Source organism: Carcharodon carcharias, chromosome 19, assembly GCF_017639515.1.
Source record: "Carcharodon carcharias isolate sCarCar2 chromosome 19, sCarCar2.pri, whole genome shotgun sequence".
In the NCBI taxonomy this organism is placed as follows: Eukaryota; Metazoa; Chordata; class Chondrichthyes; order Lamniformes; family Lamnidae; genus Carcharodon; species Carcharodon carcharias.
In genome coordinates this window covers 5,007,128-5,030,761 of record NC_054485.1, presented here as the reverse complement: position 1 = coordinate 5,030,761, position 23,634 = coordinate 5,007,128, and the positions used below count along the sequence as shown (strand labels likewise).

The following is a 23,634-nucleotide window of genomic DNA, read 5'->3' as shown; positions in this document are numbered from 1 at the left end:
GAAGGGTTGTGTGGTTGGAGGAGATTGTGGAGATAGGGAGGGGCGAGACCATGGAGGGATTTGAGAACATGACTGAGAATCTTAATATCGAGGCATTGCTTAACCAGGACCCCAGGATGGGCACAGTCAATGAATAAAATGTAATTCCCTTAAGTTTTAACTAAATCCTTTCTCACAGTTCAGACAGCTTATGCTAAAGCTGCCTTGTGAATTGGAATTTCAGGAGTCTAGGCCAGGATTTTCCATAAATATTCAGCAAACAGTTTAGAATATTGAAGATAGCAGAAGAAATATGCAGCTGCGACAGCTCTTGTAATAAAGCATTTGTTTGAAAACACATTGAAGCTTCTTTCTGTGAAGATCAAACTCTTACAAGTGATTAAAACACAAGTATTGTAAAATCTGTGCTTGGTTTGTGTTTCTGCTACTTTTCCCTGAATGGGTTGCTGTTCCTTTGGCTTTTTAATTAATGCACACGTTTTATTACACCATTTTTCCACAGCTACTTCTTTCTTTGTCTCTTCATAACAATAGGGAACATATTGGACGATTCATATCACGCCAGAACCTGATTTTTCCTATGTAAGCTTTGAAACTAATCTAGCCTTGAATTCCTACACCAAACTGATTAAGAAGGTAGTGGATATCTTCAAACCAGGAACGTTTGTTACAACTCTATTTGCTAATCAGGTGAGTTCGTATCAGCAAGTTTGTGTTTGCTTTGTTGGGTAGATGGGTAAATTCATCTTTGTGGATCTAGATTACTGGTGTGAGTAGATCCTGTACACATAATAGAGGTCATACGTTGAACAACTTAATATTATCTACAGGAACATGAGTATTATTTATCAGTAAGATCTAAGAGCAAAAGTAGACCATTCAGCCAATCGAGTCTGCTCTGCCTTTCAATGAGATCTGATAATCCTCAACTCCACTTTGCTGGCATTTCCGCATAATCCTTGATTCCCTCCCTGATTGAAAGCCTGTCTATCTCAGCCTTGAATATACTTAATGACCCAGCCTCTACAGCCCTCTGCAGTAAAGAATTCCACAGATTCACTACCCTTTGAGAGAAGAAATTCCTCCTCATCTCTGTCTTAAACGGGCGCCCCCTTACTCTGAGATTATGCCCTCTAGTCCTAGACTCTCCCACAAGGAGAAAGAATCTCTCAGCATCTATCCTGTCAAGCCCCCTAAGAAACTTAAGGGCAGAATTTTTCATCCGGTGGGCGGGCCCACTCCTGACCCGAATGGGAGTGAAATGGTGCGCAATGACATTGGGCGAGTGTCCTGACATCATTGCGCACTCTGGTGATATTTCACTTGGCAGATGCGCGCAAGAGACAGCAGCGCGCCCGCCAACAATTAAGAGGCCTATTAAGGCTCTTAATTAATTCATTAAATTGAATTTTTCACTGTCCGTCCAACAGGCCTTGCATTTTTAACAAAACCTCATCCAGGGGTGGGATGAGGTTTCGGACAGTAAATAAAAATAATAAAAAATGTTAAAACTCCCTGTAAAATGCCCCTGCTCATGTGACAGAGCCACATAAGTGGACACGTTTTCCTTATTTTTGAAGTCTTTCTTTTTTAATGTTAAAAATCTACAGCTCCCTGAGGCAGCTCTGTGCCTTCAGGGAGATTTCAGTGCACACTCCCCCATGCGCAAGCACACACTTCAGCGTCTGCACTCCTCCCGGCATTGCTGAGGCTCCGGGCTGGTCAGCCAGTGTGAAATTGCAGTCGGGGCCTGATTGTGGGTTTTGCAGCCGCTCCCACGCCTGCCACACCCACCCGACGAGATAAAAATCCTGCCCTATATGTTTCATAAAGTTGCCTCTCATTCTTCTAAACTCCAATGAGTACAGACCCAACCTACTCAATCTCCTCCTCATAAGAAAATCCCTCCATACCCAGGATCAACCTAGTGAACCTCCTGTGGACTGCCTCCAAATTCTGTATACCTTTCCATAGACAAGGGGACCAAAACAGTTCATTGTATTCTAGGTGTGATTTAACTAATGCCTTGTATATTTTTATACTCCATTCCCTTTGAAATAAAGGCCAATGTTATATTTGCCTTCCCTATTACCTGCTGAACTTGTATGCTAGCCTTTTGGGATTCATGCACAAGGACTCCCAAATCCCTCTGTGCTGCAGCTTTCTTCAATCTTTCTCCATTTAAGTAATATTCAGCTCCTCTATTCTTCTGCCTAAGTGCATAACCTCACATTTTCCCACATTATATTTCATCTGCCAAGTTTTTGCCCATTCACTTAGCCTCTGTAGACTCTTTGTGTCATCCTCAACACTTGCCTTCCCACTTATTTTTGTGTCATTTGCAAACTTGGCAATAGCACATTCACTTCCCTCATCTAAGTCATTAATATATATTGTAAATAATTGTGGCCCCAGCACTGATCCCTGTGGCACTCCATTAGTTACAGGTTGCCATCCTGCAAAAACCCCCCATATCCTAACTGTCTGTCTTCTATTAGTTAGCCAATCCTCTATCCATGCTAATATACTACCCCCAACACCATGGGCTCTTATCTTATTAAGTAGCCTTATGAGCGGTACCTTATCAAACACCTTTTGGAAATCCAAATATATTACATCTACTGGTTCCCCTTTATCTATCCTGCTTGTTACCTCCTCAAAGAATTCTAATAAATTTGTCAGGCATGATTTCCCGTTCTTGAATCCATGCTTACTTTGATTGATTATATTATGCATTTCTAAATGCTCCGCTATTACATCCTTTATCATAGACGCTAACATTTTCCCAATGATGGATGTTAAGCTAATTGGTCTATAGTTACCTGTTTTTTTTTGTGTCTCCCTTTTTAAATAAGGGTGTTACATTGGCAGTTTTCCAATCCTGTTGGACTATTCCAGAATCTAAGGATTCTTGGAAGATTACTACCAGAGCATCCATTATCTCTGTAGCTACTTCCTTTAATATCCTAGGATGCAACCCATCAGGTCCAGGGGACTTATTGGCCTATAGCCCCATTAGTTTCCCTAGTACTTTCTCTACTCATAGTTATTGTGCTTATTTCCTCCCCCTCTTTTGTTCCTTGATTTTTAGTATTTTTGGAATGCTATTAGTGTCTTCTACTGTGAAGACTGAGGCAAAGTATTTATTTAACTCCTTTGCCATTCAATGGTTCCCCATTATTATTTTCCCAGCCTCATTCGCTAGAGGGCCTGCGTTCACTTTGGCCTCTCGCTTCCTTTTTATATATTTAAAGAAGCTCTTACTGTCCATTTTTATATTACTTGCTAATTTACTCTAAAAGTTTATTTTCTCCTTCTTCATTATTATTTTTGGTCATTTTTTGTTGGTTTTTAAAACTTTCCCAATCCTCTGGTTTACCACTAATCTTTGCCACGTTGTATGTATTTTCTTTCAATTTTGATACTGTCCTTAACTTTCTTGGTTAACCATAGTTAGTTTATCCCCTTGCTGGCACCCTTCTTCCTCACTGGGATATTTCTTTGTTGTGAGCCATCAAGTGCTTCTCTAACTGTAAATGTGGGTAAATGGAATTGAATGTACAATGTGATTGACTTTCCTATCTAATTTATAATATATTACCAGCATATATCCTATTGCACTGCATGGATAGAGGATACGTCATTTTATAATGACAGGGTGTTGCACAATGTGTTATTCCACAATTTTGAAGAGAGTGTTTACATCTTGGTCGCACTTCTCTCATTGGTGTGAAGGGTCTACATTGAGATAGCTGTCCACTGTTAAACTGTATTTAACCTTGGCTGTACATAAAGTATAACTGGACCAGAGGTGAAGTTTATGTTGCTCAACTGTTCCCCGCGTGAAAATGTTCTGCAGTTAATCATCTTTGTACTTGTCCAAATATAAAATGCTCTCTGAAGCACCCACAGCACACTTCTAACAAAGAAATTTGGGTTTCTAATACACCAGATTGTCAGCTATTCGTAAGTCTCTACCACCTCCCATCAAAGAGAGGTCAGGTTATTAAAAGTCAGCAGAAGACAGGAATTAACCAATTTTTTTTTCGATACTTTTTCAAAGGCTGTTCAATTGCCATGTTGCTATTTTATAAATGATATTTGATCTAATGAAGTGAAAGTGTAAGGTAAATTTTCCACTTTGCAGTATGATCAACATGACACATATAGTACTTTTGTTTTATTTAAAGACTGGTGAGTCTCATGAAATGTCTGAACTGAGGTTGTAAGTTTTAGGTGCCTCTCCCTTTAAGGCCACAGTTGAGGTACTGCCTGTGAGACTGTCCTCCGACTAGTTACAGCTAATCAGATGGCAGTTGTAACTGGTTGTACTTGGCTACATGTTTAAACAACATACTGTGAAATGACTGGTCGTCATTTTATTATAACTGTTTTCATGTGTAAAGAAATGTGAGTTTGGATTATAGCTTTAGAAGTATGTGATGCATGTTACAAATACAATATGCTAGTATTGGATCTGATACATGCAATAGGTGTGTAACTAGGTGTATTGTTAAAAGCAAAAAAACTGCGGATGCTGGAAATCCAAAACAAAAATAAAAATACCTGGAAAAACTCAGCAGGTCTGGCAGCATCTGCGGAGAGGAACACAGTTAATGTTTCGAGTCCGAATGACTCTTCAACAGAACTAAGTAAAAATAGAAAAGAGGTGAAATATAAACTGGTTTAAGGGGGTGGGGGTGGGACAGGTAGAGCTGGATAGAGGGCCAGTGATAGGTGGAGATAAGCCAAAGGATGTCATAGACAAAAAAAACACCTCTTTGTCCTTTTGTGTATGACATCTTTTGGCTATCTTCACCTATCACTGGCCCTCTATCCAGTTCTACCCATCTACCCACCCTCACCCCCCCACCCCTTAAACCAGCTTATATTTCACCTCTCTTCTATTTTTCCTTAGTTCTGTTGAAGAGTCATTCGGACTCGAAACGTTAACTGTGTTCCTCTCTGGAGATGCTGCCAGACCTGCTGAGTTTTTCCAGGTATTTTTATTTTTATTTAGGTGTATTGTTCATTGACTTGGATCCATTCCATTTTAATAGTCATCACCGATTAATATAGATGGGGTTTCAGAATGTAGAGCACAACAAAATTTTTAACTAAAATTATAATAGGGTTATAACATGAAAAAGTAAACAACTTAGTAAAAAAAATGGTGGTTTGTTTACATCATATAATCAGCCAATAAACATTATTCACAGATAAAAACAAGTCAAATAAACAACACATTTAAGTAGGAAGAGATTCATCTACAATTAACACAATCTCACCAGGAGGCCCTTTCCCTTCAAAAATCATTAACTTCAAATGCAGCTTTTCCAAGGACACAAAAGCCATTAAGTGACATTTATTTTGCTAACCTCTAGCTACCTAAAATGGGCTGATCAATTTTGTTTTAAGTTAAGTATATTTGTGACGTGGTATTTAAAATCTGCTGCAAGTGAGTCAATACACAGCTTACTGTAAAGGCAATGCTTTCCTGTGACATATGGCAATGCTTTTGCCTGTGGCAAATTGCATATAAATGAGACTCTAGATAGAAACTGTAAGCACAAAGTTGGAGAGGTGGAGGACATTTACAACATCCAGACTATTAGACGATTCTTCCTTATGTTTATGGAAGACTTGACTTTGGTTTCATTAGGAATTCAGCTACAACATGAAGGCAATCCTACCTGAGACAAAAATTTCTCTCTAATTTCATAGGCAGTGTATCCATATCAACAATGCTATAATTTTGTCAAACTCCCCTTACCATTGATTCAACAAATAATAAAATCTACATTAGCACATAAGTTTATTTTGTAATTGTCACTTTTTAAACCCATTTGAAAATTATGTTAAATAATACCAGTGTAAGTAACTGTAAATGTAAAACTGCAATCAGCGATCTTATATGAATCTGGTAATTATCTTTTGCCAAATATTTTGATTGCTTCTTACGATTTGCAATTCTTTAAAACGAAGATTTATTTGCTATCTGAATTTCAACAGTGGAGTTGAATCAACTTTCAAATAGGTTGCATAGGTCATTTGTAAGTTGCAAACAATGTGCAAATGCTCTGCGGCAGTATTTCATCATTTTTGTGTGTTCAAACTGAGCAGATGTGAGGGCATTAGGAAATAGTGCAGACCTACAGAGAACTTCACCTCCCTCACTGTCAAATCCAATGCAGCCTTGCCATGGATGACTGCAACAACTCCCTTGAACTCATCATTAGTGATTGTCACATATGAGAACAGATGGTTTGAATTACCCTCATGTAAATTGAAATGTTTATTTAATCTGTTTATTCAATCTTCATTTCCCTAATTTAAAGAAAAAATAATGTATCCAGGTCTTGAATAGAGACTGAAACAACAGTGTGAGCTTACTGGGCTGTACATTCTCCTCGTTCTTCTTTCTTACCAATACAGTAGTTATTACATTTTCCAAGGATTCTTTTAACTTTGAGATTGACTTCATTACTTCATGATACTACAGAATAGTTACTTCTTGTTTAGTCTTTTTTGAGTGGAAGATTGCCTTCAAACAGTTAAATATTAAGGGAATAAAATATTGGTGATGATTTTATTACTCATGTATTTCTCATTCGATTAATTTTGATTGCATTTTACAAACTCCATGCAGCAGAATCTATATGTAATCTTTTTATGTTCAGTTTAATAATGAATTATTTCTGTTATCCGACTATATTTTAGAAGCTATGAGAGCTGAGTTAATCACACATTTCTGAGCCTCTGTAATGTGGTGTAGTTATTTTTGTTCATTCATGCATTATAATGCTGACGAGGCTGAGTTGAAAAGGTAAAACTGAGCAAAACTTTGTGATCCATTTTAAAATGCAAAATCTACCACCGCTGCAAAAGAAAGTTTAATAGGGATGGTTTGTGACAGAGCTTGTTGTTCAGTGCTGCTTATAATAATTAGTTGCCACAGGGCGCAAGGGAAAGAGTTTACGCCCAGTTTCTACATCATCATTTCCTGGTCTCACTTGGGCTTTTGAGAGGCGGCCATAAGCAGCAACAAAATGATTTGTTATTATGTTCAAAAGGATGGCCTGGGGTGGGAGGTGTGAGTTAACCCAAGAGGCTGTAACATGCTTCCTTAGTGCTTGGCTGGCAGAGGCATAATTAGTTTGACTGTTCTCTCTTGTCCTCTTTATTGTATGGTGCAGCTACTAAAAACAGCCCTAACTTCAGCATCAATGAGGAAAGCTGCTGTCGAGAGATTCTGGAGTCCATCTAAATGGTTTTCATGCACTTCATATCTGGTGCTTTATCCTGGGGTGGTGACTGGAGACCCATAGCTTCCATGCACCACTTTCATTGCACACCATTAAGAAACAATTAAGAAAACACAGCCCATAGTTCGTACATCACTGCGCTTTTCAGAACCACTCAATTACAGCGCAAGTGCGTGATGTCATGGAGCAGCAATCCAGAGTATATTTTGAAGCTATAAGTTTGGAATTGGGAGTATTCACTGCTACATGAAACCCATTCCAGAAACCATGTTCTGCCAGCAATGCAGGGAATGCAGATTAAATAAGCTCTCCCATGAGTTTGGGTGGATTTATTTTGCATCAGGCTGCTAATGATGGGAGTAATGTGCACATGCCCATTATCAAGGAGAAAGTTAATGTATCTGGAGGTGGCAGCAGATATAGATATTGCTGCTAAATGGGCATGATGCCATCTGTTCTGGTCTCTGGTTGGCTGAACACTTAGCCTTTCTGAACAACTGGTGGTGTGATTTTTCATTCACTGATTTGAGTGTGTCTTCATCAGAAGAATTTCTGACAAGCAGAAAGTAATGTTAAAAATGATTAAGCAGCTGGACTAAAGTAGGATTAGGAGTACAGTCTGATGCTGTGAAGTGAACCTAAATGTAAAAGAGAGAGATTGAAATAGTTGGTCAGATATTGATTCATCCCCTCACAATCAGAGCATTGTTTTCTATGTCTGCTCAGAAAAACAGCTCCACAGCTTCAGAAGAAACCAGTGCCATCGTTAATCAAATTCCCCTGCCTTCCACACAATGAAAACATTTACATTCTTCGAAATATTAACATTTTTCTTTCAGAAAATATCTGCAAGAATAATCTTAATTTCCTTTATACAGTTTGCCCTTAAAAATGGATAAAGCTTTCACCTTATTCAAAAACTTGCAGAATTCTTGGAGTAAATGAAATGTAAACTGTTCTACTGAGGGCTTGTAGAAAAATGGTCATTGAGTAGAAACAACTCAATTTTCTCTTGTGAGAAACAGGGAACAGCCTGGGAAGATTCATTAAGTTCGCTTTATTAAATGAATGCAGGCCTTATCTCTGCCAGGTCTTCAAAGGGAGTTCAAAGGTTAGAATTTCAGTAAAAAAACAGAAACAGAAATACCTGGAAAAACTCAGCAGGTCTGGCCGCATCGGCGGAGAAGAAAAGAGTTGACGTTTCAAGTCCTCATGACCCTTCAACAGAACAGTTCTGTTGAAGGGTCATGAGGACTCGAAACGTCAACTGTGTTCTTCTCCGCCGATGCTGCCAGACCTGATGAGTCTTTCCAGGTATTTCTGTTTCTGTTTTTGTTTTGGAATTCCAGCATCCGCAGATTTTTGCTTTTATTTTTGCTAGAATTTCAGTATTCTGGGTTATTTCCACGTTGGGGGTAATTGCCGATCCTGACACAAATTTTGCCCATTTTGAATTTCTTTTTCCTCCAAGTTTCCACTTTAAATTCATTAGCTTATCATCAAATGCAAAATTTGCCATGAGCCAGCACCATCAGGCAGCATGCTAAACGTAAGTTTATTTTTAAAATTGCTTTAAAAATATTTCACATCTTGAAGAATGGTAACTTGGTGAAGTTTGATTAAAACAACTGAAGATAAAGTTAAAAGATAAGCATTTTAATTACTCTACCACCTCTGAGTAACCAGGGGTGGGGGGAGAATTTTCTCCCCGTCGGGTAGGCCAGTGAGGGGTGGAGCCGCTCGCCGCCCGCGATTGGCTGCCGTTTAACATGGCGGGCCAATTAAGGCCCATCCAGCGTGACGCGCACCCAGGTAGCGCTCAGCACTACCTGTGCAGGCGGGGCAGGAGGAGAGTTGGGCCTTAAATATTTATTAATTTAACAAATACCTCCTTGAAACCTCGTCCCGCCCGTGGATGAGGTTCCATGAAAAATGCGAAGGCCGCCTGGGCTCTTCACCCACCCGCCAACCTTAAGGTTGGATTGGCTGCCCTGTCAAATTGGTTAATTAGTTTATTAATGGCCTCAACAGGCCTTTGACAGTTTGGCGGGCGCGCAGCTGACTCCGGTGCACGCCCGCCGATCGAAAGCTCGGAACGCCGCACGCCCGTCACCGCGCATCACTTTACACGTTGGTGTGCGGACACCCTCCCCCGTGTGCCAAACAGAAAATTCTGCCCCAGATTTTAATTACTGAGATGCATGTTTTAAAGCTTAAAGAAAGCTATTTTCTAATTATATTAAGGGACAATAGTCAGTTTATCGGTAAATTAAAACAAGAATCAGATTGCAAAGCTTTGAAAACATATCTTGCTCTCAAAAGATTAGGTTGCAAAGTCTCAGTGACGGCCTAAAAATAAGCACAGTTAGCGGAAGCTTCTATTGGTGATTAATTCACCTTGGAGTGGGGGAGTGGGGGGTGGGGGGTGGGGGCTGCATGTGGCTCAGTTTGTGGGCAGGGCCAGCTTCCAATGCAACTTTTTTTTTATATAATTCATGGAAAAGTTGCACTGAATGCAGATTTGGTTTAAAATTCTGCAATCTTCTGCATTGATTCCAACCGAATTCTGCCCAAAATAAAACCCGGTGCAACATAACGGAAGCTCCAAGTCAATATCTTTACAATATATTTAAGAAAGTTTATCCCATTTAGTCTCATCCCCTCATAGGACCAGTCAATAAATGCAATGTAAGCAAACCAGGGAGAGGGTAGGTTGGATGAAATTTTATAGGAATAAAATATATTTCTTTTTGTGGTGTGCTGTGCCAATTATCAAAGACATTTGTACCAATCTTTGCCAAAAACATTCAGCGCCCTTGCCATGGTCTTTGAACCCTTTGTGAAGGCTTAGTTCTGATTGGTCAACTTCATATATGCCGTTGATGCAGTTATTTTTCCAGGCATTCTGTAACTGGTGAGTTTATTGAGATTATTTCTGTCTAATTTTAACCATGTCAGCCAAAAAGACAAAAAAGAAAATACAGCCTCTAAGAAACATTATGAGAGAAAGTGCTGTTGAAGCTTTGGAGTTAAAGCGTGTTGCTGGTGCAACAAGATGAATAGGGAGCTCTGGACTGAGATTGCTTGATGCTGCCACACTATTAAATGGAAATAAATATGATATTCCTGAGCATTAGATCTCTTGATTTAATAAGCATAACGCCACAAATAGGAAATAATGTGCTTGTAAATTTAAAGCACCAGCCATGCTACTAAGTCCAGACATTGTAATTAATTCTGGTGATTCCCTGCAGAGTTCGAAATGTCACATCTCATGTTCAGCACCTCCAGCCGTGGATGGATTCAAGCGCAAAGATTTGCAGTATGCTCAGTTCAACAACTACAGCTTTGTATTTGCTAGTTATGTCAAGCATTAGCTTCACAGCAGAGAAGAAAACATCCCAGCTGTACGGAGTGAAGCATGAAACATGAATTACTGCATCAATTACGTTAATCTATTGTAACAGCTTGCATGTCATAGTTAAAATAGGTGGAGAAGTGCAGTCCATTTTGTGCCATGTCAGCCAAGCTCTACATACAGTAATTTGGTGCAATATTGTTAAGATAACACTGTTGTTAAATATGCACTGCTTCAGTGTGTATCATTTTCATTGATGGATTTTAAGTGGTCGGTTTGTGTAAAAAAAGAAGAAATCACAGCTAAACCTCTACTAAGTTTTAGCAAACTACTGGATAAAAGACATATCTGGAATTCACTTCCTCTACCTCATTTATGACATGCAAAGAGGAGAAAACAATTTTGCAAACTGCATTTCAGATGACTTTAAAAGCATTGATTTGTACATGTAATCATGAATAGATACTGTTCAGTATTATAGACCTTTGTACCTCAATATTCAAACATCCTCCATAGGTTTGAACAGATGTTCTAAAAATGTAACCACCATTTTATGCAATTTGAAATGATATAATTGTCTGAACCAATGATTTTATAGGGGAATATTAACCCACTTTAATATGAAGTCACTTTCAACAGCCTGATCACCAACACAATACTCTGCCAGGTATTCCAAAAAATATTAGTCCAGGTCCTTGTATTATATATCGAACAAAAGCCTGGAAACTTTGCACTTTTCTCTCTATATGGAAGGGATAACAGAATGTCTTCTTATAGTGCAGTCTGAGCAATGTGATGCTGAATGAATACAGATGATCAGATGCAAAAATAATCTGATCTTTCTTAACTCTTTAAAATAAGGGATGATTACACCAATAGTTAAAAATAACTTTTGCATTTTGAATATATGGAAATATATAAACATTTCTCAAGTCAATCACCCTTTTATTGCCTATTCCATTTGATCAGGTGTACATAGTTGTTAATGAAAAAGTGTCCCATTAAATGATTAATTAACATTTAGATGATATCTGCATCTACAACCTTTAAACTGGTCTATCTATAGAGCAGAGAGGGACCTAAACTGTTAATGTTAGAGAAAATATCAGGTAACAACAAAACCATAAAACGCAGAAATAATCGACTTGCTCTAACATTGGCAGCTGTGCTTTCAGCTGCCTGGGCCCGAAGCTCTGGAATTATTTCTCTAAACCACTCAACCTTTCTTTCCTTCTTTAAGACACTCCTTAAAACCTAACACTTTGACCAAGCATTGGTCCAGCTGTCCTCTTATGTCCTTCCATGCTTCAGCATCAAACTCATCAAACTTTATTTGATAATGTTCCTATCAAGCACCTTGGGGCAGTTTATGATATGAAAGGGTGCTACATAAATGCAAATTGCTGTTACTCTAAATACCAAAGGAAAAAGATATAAATATGGCACATTTAAAAGAATGGTAACATTGAAAGTGGACCAACAGGAACAATAATTTGATAAAAGTTTACCTAGGGCAGGATTTTGCCTTGGTGGGGCTGCTGGGCGGTGGAGGGGTGCAGGAACCCGACCACCGCCCGCGATCGGCTCCGCACCGCGATTATACGTGGGCTGGCCACTTAAGGCCTGCCCAGTGTAAGACGTGGCTGCGGGAATGAGCGAGAAGGGGTGGGGGGGGCCGGTGTTCAACGTCCACCGGGTCCATTGGCGCCCAAGCAGCCGATTCAAAAGCAGCCGCGGCAGCACTCGGAAAGCTGCCAGCGAAGGACGTTGAACTTGTGATGCACAACGTAGCAGATGGACACGGCGGGGGTGGGTTGGTGGTGGTGGTGGGGGGGGGGGGGTGCGGTGGTTGGTGGGGGGGGCGCAGTCGGCCCCGTGTTTCTCGGACGAGTGTCTCGCTGCCCTCCTGGAGGAGGTGGTAGCACGGAGGCAAATCCTGTCCCCAGGGGTGGGAGGAGGAGCCCCCCCACCACCGTCACCAAAAAGGCCTGGGAGGAGGTGGCATCCAGGGTCAGCAGCCACAATGTGGTGAGGTGCACATGGGTCCAGTGCCAGAAGCACTTCAGGGTCTCCTGTGATTGGGAAGGGGGAAGACCGTGTTGGCTTGGGTCATTTTGCACAGCCCATTCCCCCCCCCCCCTCCTCCCCTTGGGTCTCAGAGGTGTTAGAGTGTGAGGGGCAAATGTCAAAGAGGCAGCATCTGGCCGAGGGGGGTGAGCCCTGGCTGCTTGGACTGAGTGTCTTGTGGCTCCAGGGTCACGAATGGGCTGAGTCCTGCGAGGTGTTCCTCAGGTGGGGTTGGCCAGGCTGTAATGGGGCTGCAGGTACAGGGTGGACTCATCAATGCTCCTCTCCCCTTTCAGGAGGAGACATCCCATAACAGTGCAGAAAGGTCACAGCCTGGGGGAGGGACTGCTCCACCCACTAATCCTCACTTGTTATGAGCAGGAGGTGCTGGAGCTGGAGAGGCGCCATACACCTCGGTCAAGCGGCCGCGGTGAGGTTGAGGTGCCACAGGGAGGTAAGAGTGCAGTGCACTGAGGTGAGAATGTCTGTCATAGCAACCATTCCACTGTTGTCTCTATATTGATGTGGGCTTCAAACCTGGAATCCCCATTGGAAAGATGAGGGCTTCCTGATCCGGGTGCACAGTAACATTGTAATGATTTCAACTAACGACATGTCCTTGTTCTTCCTTTCAGGTTCACCAGAAGCCCATTGGGTTCAGGAGCCTGAAGACCCACCGCTGACCCCTGAGGGCAACACCATCAGAATGCACCAGCGTCACACCCTCTCAGCCAGGCAGGCACCAGCGCAGATACCAGCACCTCGGTGGGCATTAGATCGGCAGCTAGTACCTCGGTGCACGTTAGTGAGGGCATTTCACACTCATTTGAGGTGCAGGTGGAGGCAGAGAGTGCCCAGGGCACTGGAAGTGCTGGAGACCAGGAACATGCTCAGTTGGTGGATGATGATGAGCCTCTGGAGTCGTCCCTGAGGCAGCAGATGCTGGATGTCCAGCAGGGAGTGTGGGAGGATCTGGTGGAGATACATGAGGGAATGCCTGCCATGGTCTCTGTGATGGAGGAGTCCATGCAGAGCATGAGCAATGTAATAACCCTCATGGCCGAGCACACTGCCTCCTCCATGGAGAGAGTGGTGACTCTCATGGAGAGGCTGCACCAGGAGCTGAATCAGGGCTTCCTGGGGATGCGCTCGGAGCTGCTGCCCTCACACCAGCAATGACCTCAGGTGGTCAGTGTCAGTGTGGGAGATGGATTGGGCACCCAGTATCCCAGCTCTGTGCCCGTCCATCAATGGTGAGCAGGGAGGTCCAATGTGCCCTCACGTTGGCACAGGAGCTGCTTGTCGTCTCTGCGCTCCTCTCAGGGCGCTCTGGATGAGGGCAGCAGCTCCTCCGCCCTTCTGCCAGTGACCATGACATCTGATGAGGGTGTGGTGACTGGGGTGATACCAGCCGTGGCACTGGCCGCTCCCTCCCAGGCGGGGCCAGCACAGGCTCCACAGGCCAGAAGATGCCCACCAAGGTCATCAAGGCCAACAGGACAGCAGAGTCAGCAGCTGCCTCCAATGCTGGTGCCAGCGAGGGGGGAGCATCTAGACATAGCACTCACAGGAACAAACTTAAAGCACATTAAACACGATCTGGCCTGATCATGGGTGATATTTGTTTCCTCCACTTTTACGGTCATTGTTTATTGGTGTGATGGATAACACCTGTCAATGTTAATTTGTATTATGTACGTCAGGCACCATTTCATTAAATGGGTTTTTGTCCAACAAGCCTCTGGGTGCTTCATTAAGTCAGCAGGTGCAGGGTAACCCACGATGTTATGATTGACTTGTTTCTCATTAAACTTTATTGAAATGGCACAAAGAGCAAATGGTCCTGTCAGGGATCAAGTCTGGAGCCCGCAGCCCTGGCATTTGTTGATGGTTTATCTTTGGTAAGCTAGCTGAAGGAGTGTTAGATCAAAGCCTCTCGTGTGTCCTTGCCCCCCTGGAGGTTGCCCAGGTCAGCGTCTATCCCCTCAGTGTTCCCCTGACTGTGCTCATCCTCGGACTCGCTACTGGACTCAGCGGCCAGGACTTTACAGTCGGCGTGCGGGGGTGGGACCGACACGCCAGTGCGTAAAATGACGCGCGGTGATGTCGGGCATGCGTCCCGATGTCACCGCGATGTTTCGCTGGGCGGGCGCGTAGCCGATTCCGGCACACCCCGGCCAATAATTGATAGGGCCCATTAAGACCATTAACTAAGTAATTAACTTCAACTTTAGGCTGCCCGTCCAACCTTCCAGTTGGCGGGCAGGTGAAAAGGGCCAAGCGGCCTTCACGTTTTCTTTAGGAAACCTCATCCACCAGCGGGATAATGTTTCCTAAAGCTTTCACAAATTAAATGAGAACTTTTTTCTCAAAATAAAAATGTTCCATCTCACGTGACACAGTCACGAGGGGAGGTGTTTCATTAAATTTTTTATGTTTTGAATCATTTCTTTAAAAAGTGCTTAATCCCCCTGAGGCAACTCCATGGCAACTCTGTGCCTCAGGGAGATTGAAGCGCTCTTTCGTGAAAGAGCTGGACCCGACGCTCTCTCCTCCCCCCACCTGTACAGGTAGCGTATCGCTCACGTACTACGCTGAGCGGGCCTTAACTGGCCCGCCCTTGTAAAATGGCTGCGTGGAGCCATTCACGGGCTGCTCTGCCACTGCCCCCGCCCACTCACGCTCAGCCCGCCCCACGCGAGAATAATTCTGCCCATCATCTGTTGCCTGTGCAGCTGTGTCAAGATCCTCTTCCTCCGCTGTGTCCCCCCACCTTTCCAGTGCCAGATTGTGGAGAGCGCACCATGCAACCACTATCACCGAGACACGTCTGGGGATATTGGACTTTGCCCCCTGAATGGTTCAGACATCGGAAACACATCTTGAGAAGACCTATGGCTCTCTCTGCCACAGCCCTCATGGAGCCGTGGCTCCTATTGTACCGCTGCCCAGCTTCTGTTCTTGGATGGCGGAGAGGCATCATGAGCCTCCTTCTGAGGGGATAGCCCTTGTCACCCAGCAGCCATCCATCCAGCCGGGCTGGAGCACTGAAGAGCCCCGGCACCTGGGAGTGTCTGAGGATGTAGGTGTCGTGGGAGCTGCCTGGGTACCTTGCACAGACTTGCAATCCCTTCCTGTTGATGAAGGCACCGGGCTGGTGCCTTGATGGCCACATGCGTACAGTCTATTGCACCCTGGACACGGGGGAAGCCAGCAATGGCCATGAAGCCTCTGGCTCGGTCTGCCTGGCTGGTCTCGTCCATGTGGTAGTGAATGAAAGTCAATGCACGCCTGAACAGAGCCTCTGTCACCAGCTTGATGCAACTGGGGACAGCTGATTGGGAGACACCACAAAGATACCCCATTGGCCTTTGGAAAGAGCAGGAGGCATAGACGTTCAGGGCCACTGTGATCTTCAGCACCATTGGCATGGGGTGTCCACCCACAATGTTGGATCTGATCTCAGGGCCGACCTTCTGACAGATGGAGGTCACTGTCTCCCTTGAGAGGTGGAGTCTCCTTCAGCTCTGCACTTAGACACATTGAGGTAGTTGCACTGCCACCTGTAAACCCTAGCAGCAGGATATTGGTGTTCTGTGGCCCCTTCCACCATGGACTACCTGCTGGCCCGGCGCCCTTTGTGCCTGCACCTCTCCTCCCACAGGTCACTCACCTTGAAACTGCACTGGAACACTTGGCCTCCTCCCCTTTCTGCCCCTCTCTTCCTCCTCAGAGGAGGTGCCTCCAGCGGAGACCACAATCCCCGTTCCCAGGGTAAGGGAAGGCTGTCTCATACCTGGAAGGCCCCAAGTGTTATGAATCCAACAGGGGAATGGAAAACAACACTGAAGCCTCTTCTTTCCATCAAAGCAGCGCTGAAGCGAAATGAAGATGTCCTGTTCGCACAACCAAGCAGCAGCAAGTTATATCCTAAACCACAACTACTCGCCTTTACAGGCCCACTGACCCCTCTTATCCCGCCCGTGGATGAGGTTTTTGAAAATTTGGCCTACCCGTCCGAAAATCGCACAGGCTGTGTAAACTCCGAGACAATTGGTGCCTCAAGGCCTTTAACTGGCCACTTAATTCATGGCGGGCGCGCCTCCATCTTCATCGCAAAATATTGCAAGTGCGCGTGTTAACGTTGGAACGCTCGGCCGAAATCAATGCTTTTTATTTCTTGTTTGGACATGTCAGGCTTGCGCCCGCACGCTGACCTGAAAATTCTGCCCCTGGTAATTCTATACAATTTCCCAACTAACATATTTAGTTGAGAAAGTTGAGTGACACATTGGGTTAAACACTGCATTTCACATCTGGGATATGAGCTTGCATCTAGCCCAAACAGATGGCGTGAAACTCTCCATGGACACCTAGGTCTTAATGAAAGGCACTTGGGCTGTATCTAGTTCCCAATGGGGAGAAGACTGTATAACGTAATGGCCTTACATTCAATCCATCTGAAATGATTTGCAATAATTCCCTCAAAATGGCTATAATGATGGGCAGTTATTGAAAAGAGAAAAGTCACTTAAGTTGAATTGAGAATACTCTTTTTCTCTGAGGTTAGGATTTAGATACTATTATCAAGCAAGTAGGTAGCAGAAGGTCAGGTGTTACACTGCATCCTATCAGGGTGTACCTGGTCCAAGAGTACTTCATTCTGAAATTGGAGACTAAGTGAAAAATATCTTGCACCACAATTCCTCAGCATGATGAGCATGGATAAAATTACTTTTTAATATGCATACTTTCAATTTATTTTATCTATTACAAGAGTGCTCAAACCTTTTCATCATGGGCTGCTGAGGGGTGTGCACTATGGAAACTAAGTGCCCAAATTTAAAATTGATTTCACTTTAATCTGCATGCATCTAAAACTATCAGTGACGATATATCTTGCTGTTCTGATTTAGAATTTATGCAGCTAATGAAGCAACAACATGGAGGACTTGTCCTGTTCAAACCTCCGTGCCCACAACATTCAGACATAACAAACCAGAAACAAAAGTGCAACTGAAGAGCTGATTGGGCTTCTTGGGACAGATCAGTGGGGCCTGCAGGTCCATTAGTTGTCACTTACACACTCATCACCTGATAAATTATGCTTAATTTGGGACACATTTCTGTAAAATTCAGGAATACTTGCGTTAATCTGCATTGCATAAGTAGGATTTGCATTTTGAGTTCAAACTAGAGAGTCCTGTTTTTCTCTGTGTACTGGACATGGAATCAGTGTCAGTTATTGGAAACAGGGACCATTAATTAAACTATTACTTGAATATTTTGCCCAAACATCACTTATACGTTTGTGTTGACTGATATGATTCTCCCCCTCCAACAGGCAGTTAAGAGTTAACATACAATTGAGAGTCCTGAATGTTTGAAGAAGAAAATAAAGATTCTGAGTCCTTGATATAAGGTGCCATTGCAAATGAGCAGGACCACATATGGCACTGTTGCATGAAGTGACTGCTTTACATTCACTGCTGCTCAAATTTTACTCCAAATTTAAGATGGACTTAATAGATCAAGCTGGCAGGTGCATAGGACATGGCATATTCTGGAGAGGGTGACTAATGAATGAAGTGATGTTTGACACTCCTAGAAAGACAAGAGACAATGACAAGATATATCCAGACCTTAGAATACCTTACTGTAACTAGTGTACTTGTATTCTTAATGTAGTAGTTAAATCCAGATGTTGCGGATTTCATCAATTTAACAGTTAACTAATGTATAAGTGATGTTTGGGCAAAATATTCAAGTAATAGTTTAATTAATGGTCCCTGTTTCCAATAACTGACAAGATAGGGTCAAGATTATAGCCTTTAAGAAAAGTTACATGGAACTGAAGAACCAACATTTTCATTAGTAAAACCTGCAGCACTGTGTAGATTCATAAAATACAGCAAAACTTATCTCCCCAGAGATAATGAATACATTTACAACATTTTTGGGCAAAATATTCAAGTAATAGTTTAATTAATGGTCCCTGTTTCCAATAACTGACAAGATAGTGTCAAGATTATAGCCTTTAAGAAAAGTTACATGGAACTGAAGAACCAACATTTTCATTAGTAAAACCTGCAGCACTGTGTAGATTCATAAAATACAGCAAAACTTATCTCTCCAGAGATAATGAATACATTTACAACATTTTTTTAAGGTCATTGTTTGTATTCTTAATCTGATCAAAGCAGATGTGTATATTATACAGGTGTGTATATTATACAGGTGTATATTATACAGATGTGTATATTATACAGATGTGTAGGTTATAATCACACAGTTGCAATTTTAAAGGATTCAAGCTTTCGGTTCCTCTTTTCATACGGCTGAGCCCTTAGTTGACGACTTGAAGACATTGGTTAAGTTTCTCACCTGTCTCATTCATTTCATTCCTGCACCATTTTTAAAATTGTTCCATTTATACTCTTTTTGAATTTCTCATCTATGTTATCACACCTCGGTGACATCATCTGAAGACAGAACCTCAGGTTCCATGTGTGCACTGATCACACCCAACTCTACCTGGCCCTTACCACCAGCTCTCTCAGCCTCTCCAATGCCTCTGCGTTGTCTGAGTTGCCTAGCTACCATGCCCCTCCCCAGTCACTGACTCAGACTGAACCAGACTGTTTGCAACCTCAACCTCTAGTTGAACCTAGATCGCCCACTTCCACATCCATAATATGTCCCCCCTCCCCCTTTATATCCAGCCATCTGCTGAAACTCTTATCCAGGTTTTACTTACCTCTAGTCTTGCCTATTCCAGCCCTCTCCTGGACAAACTCCCATTCTCCACAAACTTGAGCTCATGCAAAATTCTGCCACCCATATCCTAATCTACATTAATCGTTGATCTAAATTAGCTCCTTGGTCTGCCAACATCTTGATCTTAAAATTCTCATCCTCATGTTCCAATCTTTCCATGCCCTTGTCTCCCCCCCCCCCCACCCCCCATCTCCTCCAGCCCCACAAAACTCTGATGTCTGCATTCCTCCAATTATGGCCGCTTGTGGTTCCCCACCATTGATGGCCTTGCAATCTTGGACCTAAGCACTGGAATTCCCTCCCTAAACCTCGTCACCTTTCTCTGCTCATAAAATGCCCCTTTAAAAACTACAATTTTAGTCACCTGTCCTGATGTGTCCTTTTTTATTTTTTGTCTTGGTGTCTTTTTGACTGATTACGTTCTTGTTAATCACCTTGTGATGTTTCTTGGGGGCAGGAGCTTCGGTTCGGTGAGCGGGGGTTGGGGCGGGTGCACGTGGTGACATCAGGCGTGGGTCCTGACATCACCGCACGCCATTCAGATTTTCAGTTCAGCGGGCACGCGCCCGCCAAACTGTCAAAGGCCCATTAAGGCCAGTTAACTATCAAACAAAGCAATAAAATGAGCTGCCCGTCCAACCTTAAGATTGTTGGGCAGGTGAAGAGCCCAAGCGGCCTTCGCATTTTTCACGGAACCTGATCCACGGGCGGGATGAGGTTTCGTGAAAGGTTTTAAAAGGTTTGAAAATTTTTTAAATGAAACTCATAGACGTGTCCCAGCTCATGTGGCAGTTTCACATGAGGGGACATGTCCTAAAAATGTCTTTTTTTTCCTTTATTAAGATTTTTTTTTAAACTTAAACCAATCTCCCTGAGGCAGCTCTGTGCCTCAGGGAGGTTTCTGTGCTCTTTTGCACACATGCATGATGGAGCGCAGGCCCCGACTCAGCCTCCTCCCCCTCCCGCACAGGGAGCGCTCTGTGCTCCAAGGCGCACCTCACGCTGGGTGGGCCTTAATTGGCTCTGCCCACGTAAAATAGCGGCGTCCAGCCGATTGCGGGTGGCGATGGCACATGCCCACGCCCGCTCCTGCACAACCCCCCCCACCCCTAACAGAGAGAAAATTCTCCCCATGATGTGTTAAAGGCACTATATAAATGCAATTTGTTATTGTGATGTTTTCTCTTTTATTAATTTATGATTTTGTCGTGATTTTTTTTCCCATTCACTCATTCCCTTTCTTTATTTGTATCAGATTCTACTCATTTGACCTCCTGTCCCATTTCTTTCCTAGCAGTTTTTTTCTCTCTCTTTGCCTTGAGTTTTCTTAATTTGCTCTCTCCCCTTCCTAGTCTTTCAACTCATTTTGACACCTTTCCTTATCTGTATCCAACCTTTCTTTATTTCCTCACTGGCAGGAATAGGGGGAGTAAGAGTTACACTTTAGCTAAGATTTGAATTAAAAATGAAACATAGGTTTTCATCAGCTTAGGCCCGGCAGAAAATAAATGGTGCCGAGATTGTGCTTAGAGAGCAATGAGCTATGTGTAAGAAAATTCTAACCTGAGCTGTAAGAGTGACTCCCTCTTTCAGTGAGGTTCCTTTACTGGTGCTGGTGCTTCCTATGTACTGTGTAGCCCATCAACCACCCAACATATCAACAGCGTGACATTGATCTAAGAGTTACTGAGTTATCCAAAAATATTGATGCAATCCTTGTATGGAAAGTACATACGATTTGAAAGCAACAGGGATCACTTGCTAAAACATATTGAGGAACTCAGGCCGAGATCCATTGTGTTCTGAGGCTTATCATGAGAGAAGTGAGACTGAATCATGGGATTTTCAAATCCAGCAGATTGGAAAAGGAACTGAGGTAAGGAATTCAGCATTTTGAAGTCCTGGGAAATAAAGAGGAGAGATGACATGGTGAGCTCTGATATTAACATAGATACAGGGATGACAAAGCCCGATGTGGAACAATGAACGTGTATAAGATATTTTTAAAAGGTGAACAGCACAAAAATGTTCTGGAAGGGAATCATTTTGTAGCACAGCATCCCACAGACAGGAGAATAATGGCATCAATGGAGAGATTGTTCTGCTCTCCCAGCTAATTTCTGAATGTGGATGATGGGCACCATGAACCTAAGGCATAAAGTTTCAGAAACAAAGTTATCTGTTTCAGAAATCACAGCAGAGGAGTGTGTTGGTGAATGGACTACTGGAAGCAACCATCTTGTGCAAAAAAGTGTTGCAGTCACCTTTAAAATCATTCAAAGCACAGCAAACAGAAAAAAAAAATTATTTATATACAAGAATAAATTCTAATTACCAAGCAACGATGTTTGTAATTCAGACTATATTTAATTTTGTTGTTACTTGGAATATGTTTTGAGAAAGGAATTTTCCATGTTAACAGTTTTTTATTGCAAAAATTTGGTATTTGCCATATTTTTAATGTAATCGCTGAAAGTGCCTGCTACGTAATATGGTTTATTGTGTCTTGTTGCGATAATAAATTAAGCGTGGGTTTACGGTAGCACAATACATGATCATCTTTGTCTTCATTTCAGCCCTTATGCTGGTCACAAAGCATAAGGTTCAACTTTAACCATTGATGTTTTCTCACAATGCAGTACATTTGATACAACATAGGGTAAATACTGTGCAAGTTCACAAAGTAACAACTTCTTTTCACGTATGTCCATCTCATTACAAGTTTAGATTCCTATTCAGGAAATTCAAGGAGCTTGCGATTCTTTTTGGAAATGTCAGACGATTCTTTTACACTAAGTCGGCCACCTCATGTGCAGCTTCGTAAGCTGGCTCATTGATACTGACGTGAAAGCTTCAGCCTGAAATGATGTGGGGAAAACGTCCCTCGTCCTGAACTCCTGATATTATACAGGAATCTGTGAGTGTAACTGGTCCTTCAATTAAAAATAAACTCAATTTCACTGAGGTTTATGCAGTTTTTTTTTAAACAACATTTGCTTCACGAGTAGCAAAATGCCATTAAATTAGGAATTAAATCATATGAAGGTGTATCGCCGTGGTTATATGCCACAGTGTAGGTTTCATCGAGACTTCATTTCTATGAAAGTGGTGCAGACCATGTATATCGTCTTAGAATACACAGGCTCGTATTGTACACTCCCGACAGCTGCAGAGGTGTAAAATTGGGTGGGTGATTGGCGTTGGGAAGGCGAGGGGCAGTGGTTGCTGTGTCTGTCACCTTCCCTCCTGTGCTGGTATTTTACTAGTGGTGGGTAAGGTGACAGGTGGCACATCTTTTAGGCTAACTGAAGCCATTAAGTGGCTAATAATTTGCCCCCCCCCCCCAGCCCATTGGTATTTTACAAATGATAGGGGTGCCCACCAGGTGCGGCGAGGCTGCCTAGTCTACTGAAGTGGCCTGCCTGCAAACTCAGGGGGCTCCTGAATCGGCACCCAGTGCCCTAAAAAGGCCGGGCCCTCCGGCCCTCTCATTGGACCTCACCCCCACATGCCGTGACCTGCCCACCGTCTCAGTGGGGGAAGCCCCCCTTGGACATGGAGGGACCACCCAGCAGCACCTAGTGGCCCCCACTGGCACAACCTGCTCCAGCCCCTCTTGAGCAACCCCCGCACCTCTCCTCAGCAAGAAAAGAGCTGCCTGATTGGTCCTGGTAAGGTCGCCACACTCACCTCTCTCCCAGGCCTCCAGCTATGCTTGGAGGGGCTGCTGCAATCCCAGCACTGACCATTGCTTCCAGTGGCACTGTTGACACTGACAGGCAGTCCTCTGATTAGTTGGCGGTTCTCGGAGGTGGGAGATACTGCCTCAGTAGGGGTGAAGGAGGCGGGATTGTAGGAGCAGAAGACACAACTTCAGGTATCTAATTGATTTTAGTCACATTTCAAAGTCATAGTTTCCTTCTGCCATATAATTCTCATGGGGCAGAATTTCCAGTTTGACATGCAGGGGACACAGGTCCTGCATCTCCACGTGTAAAATGACGCGCGGTGATGTTGGGCGAGTGTCCCGACGCCATTGCGATATTTCGTCGGGCGGGCGCACGATGAAGTCCAACACACACTCGCCATTAATTAACGGGTTAGTTAAGGCCCTTTAGTCTTCAATCGACGGTGATTTTCAGGCGCCCGTGCGATCTTCTGGTCAGC

At 43.3% G+C, this 23,634-nt stretch overlaps 1 protein-coding gene across 4 annotated transcripts in view; it reads left to right on the top strand.

Moving 5' to 3' along the window:
- The window catches only part of LOC121292004 (S-adenosylmethionine decarboxylase proenzyme-like), an 84,722-nt gene extending 62,290 nt beyond the window's left edge, over positions 1-22,432 (top strand). For 2 of the 4 annotated variants that reach the window (XM_041213739.1, XM_041213737.1), the window contains 2 exons: positions 535-690; positions 10,520-12,053. In XM_041213739.1, the coding sequence (XP_041069673.1) occupies positions 535-690; positions 10,520-10,642 (279 nt within the window). In that variant the 3' untranslated portion in view covers positions 10,643-12,053. Of the gene's footprint in view, positions 1-502; positions 691-10,519; positions 12,054-22,194 lie in introns of those variants that run through there. The other 2 variants (XR_005946142.1, XM_041213738.1) reach the window with 2 other exon arrangements.
- Positions 22,433-23,634: the final 1,202 nt, after the last annotated feature.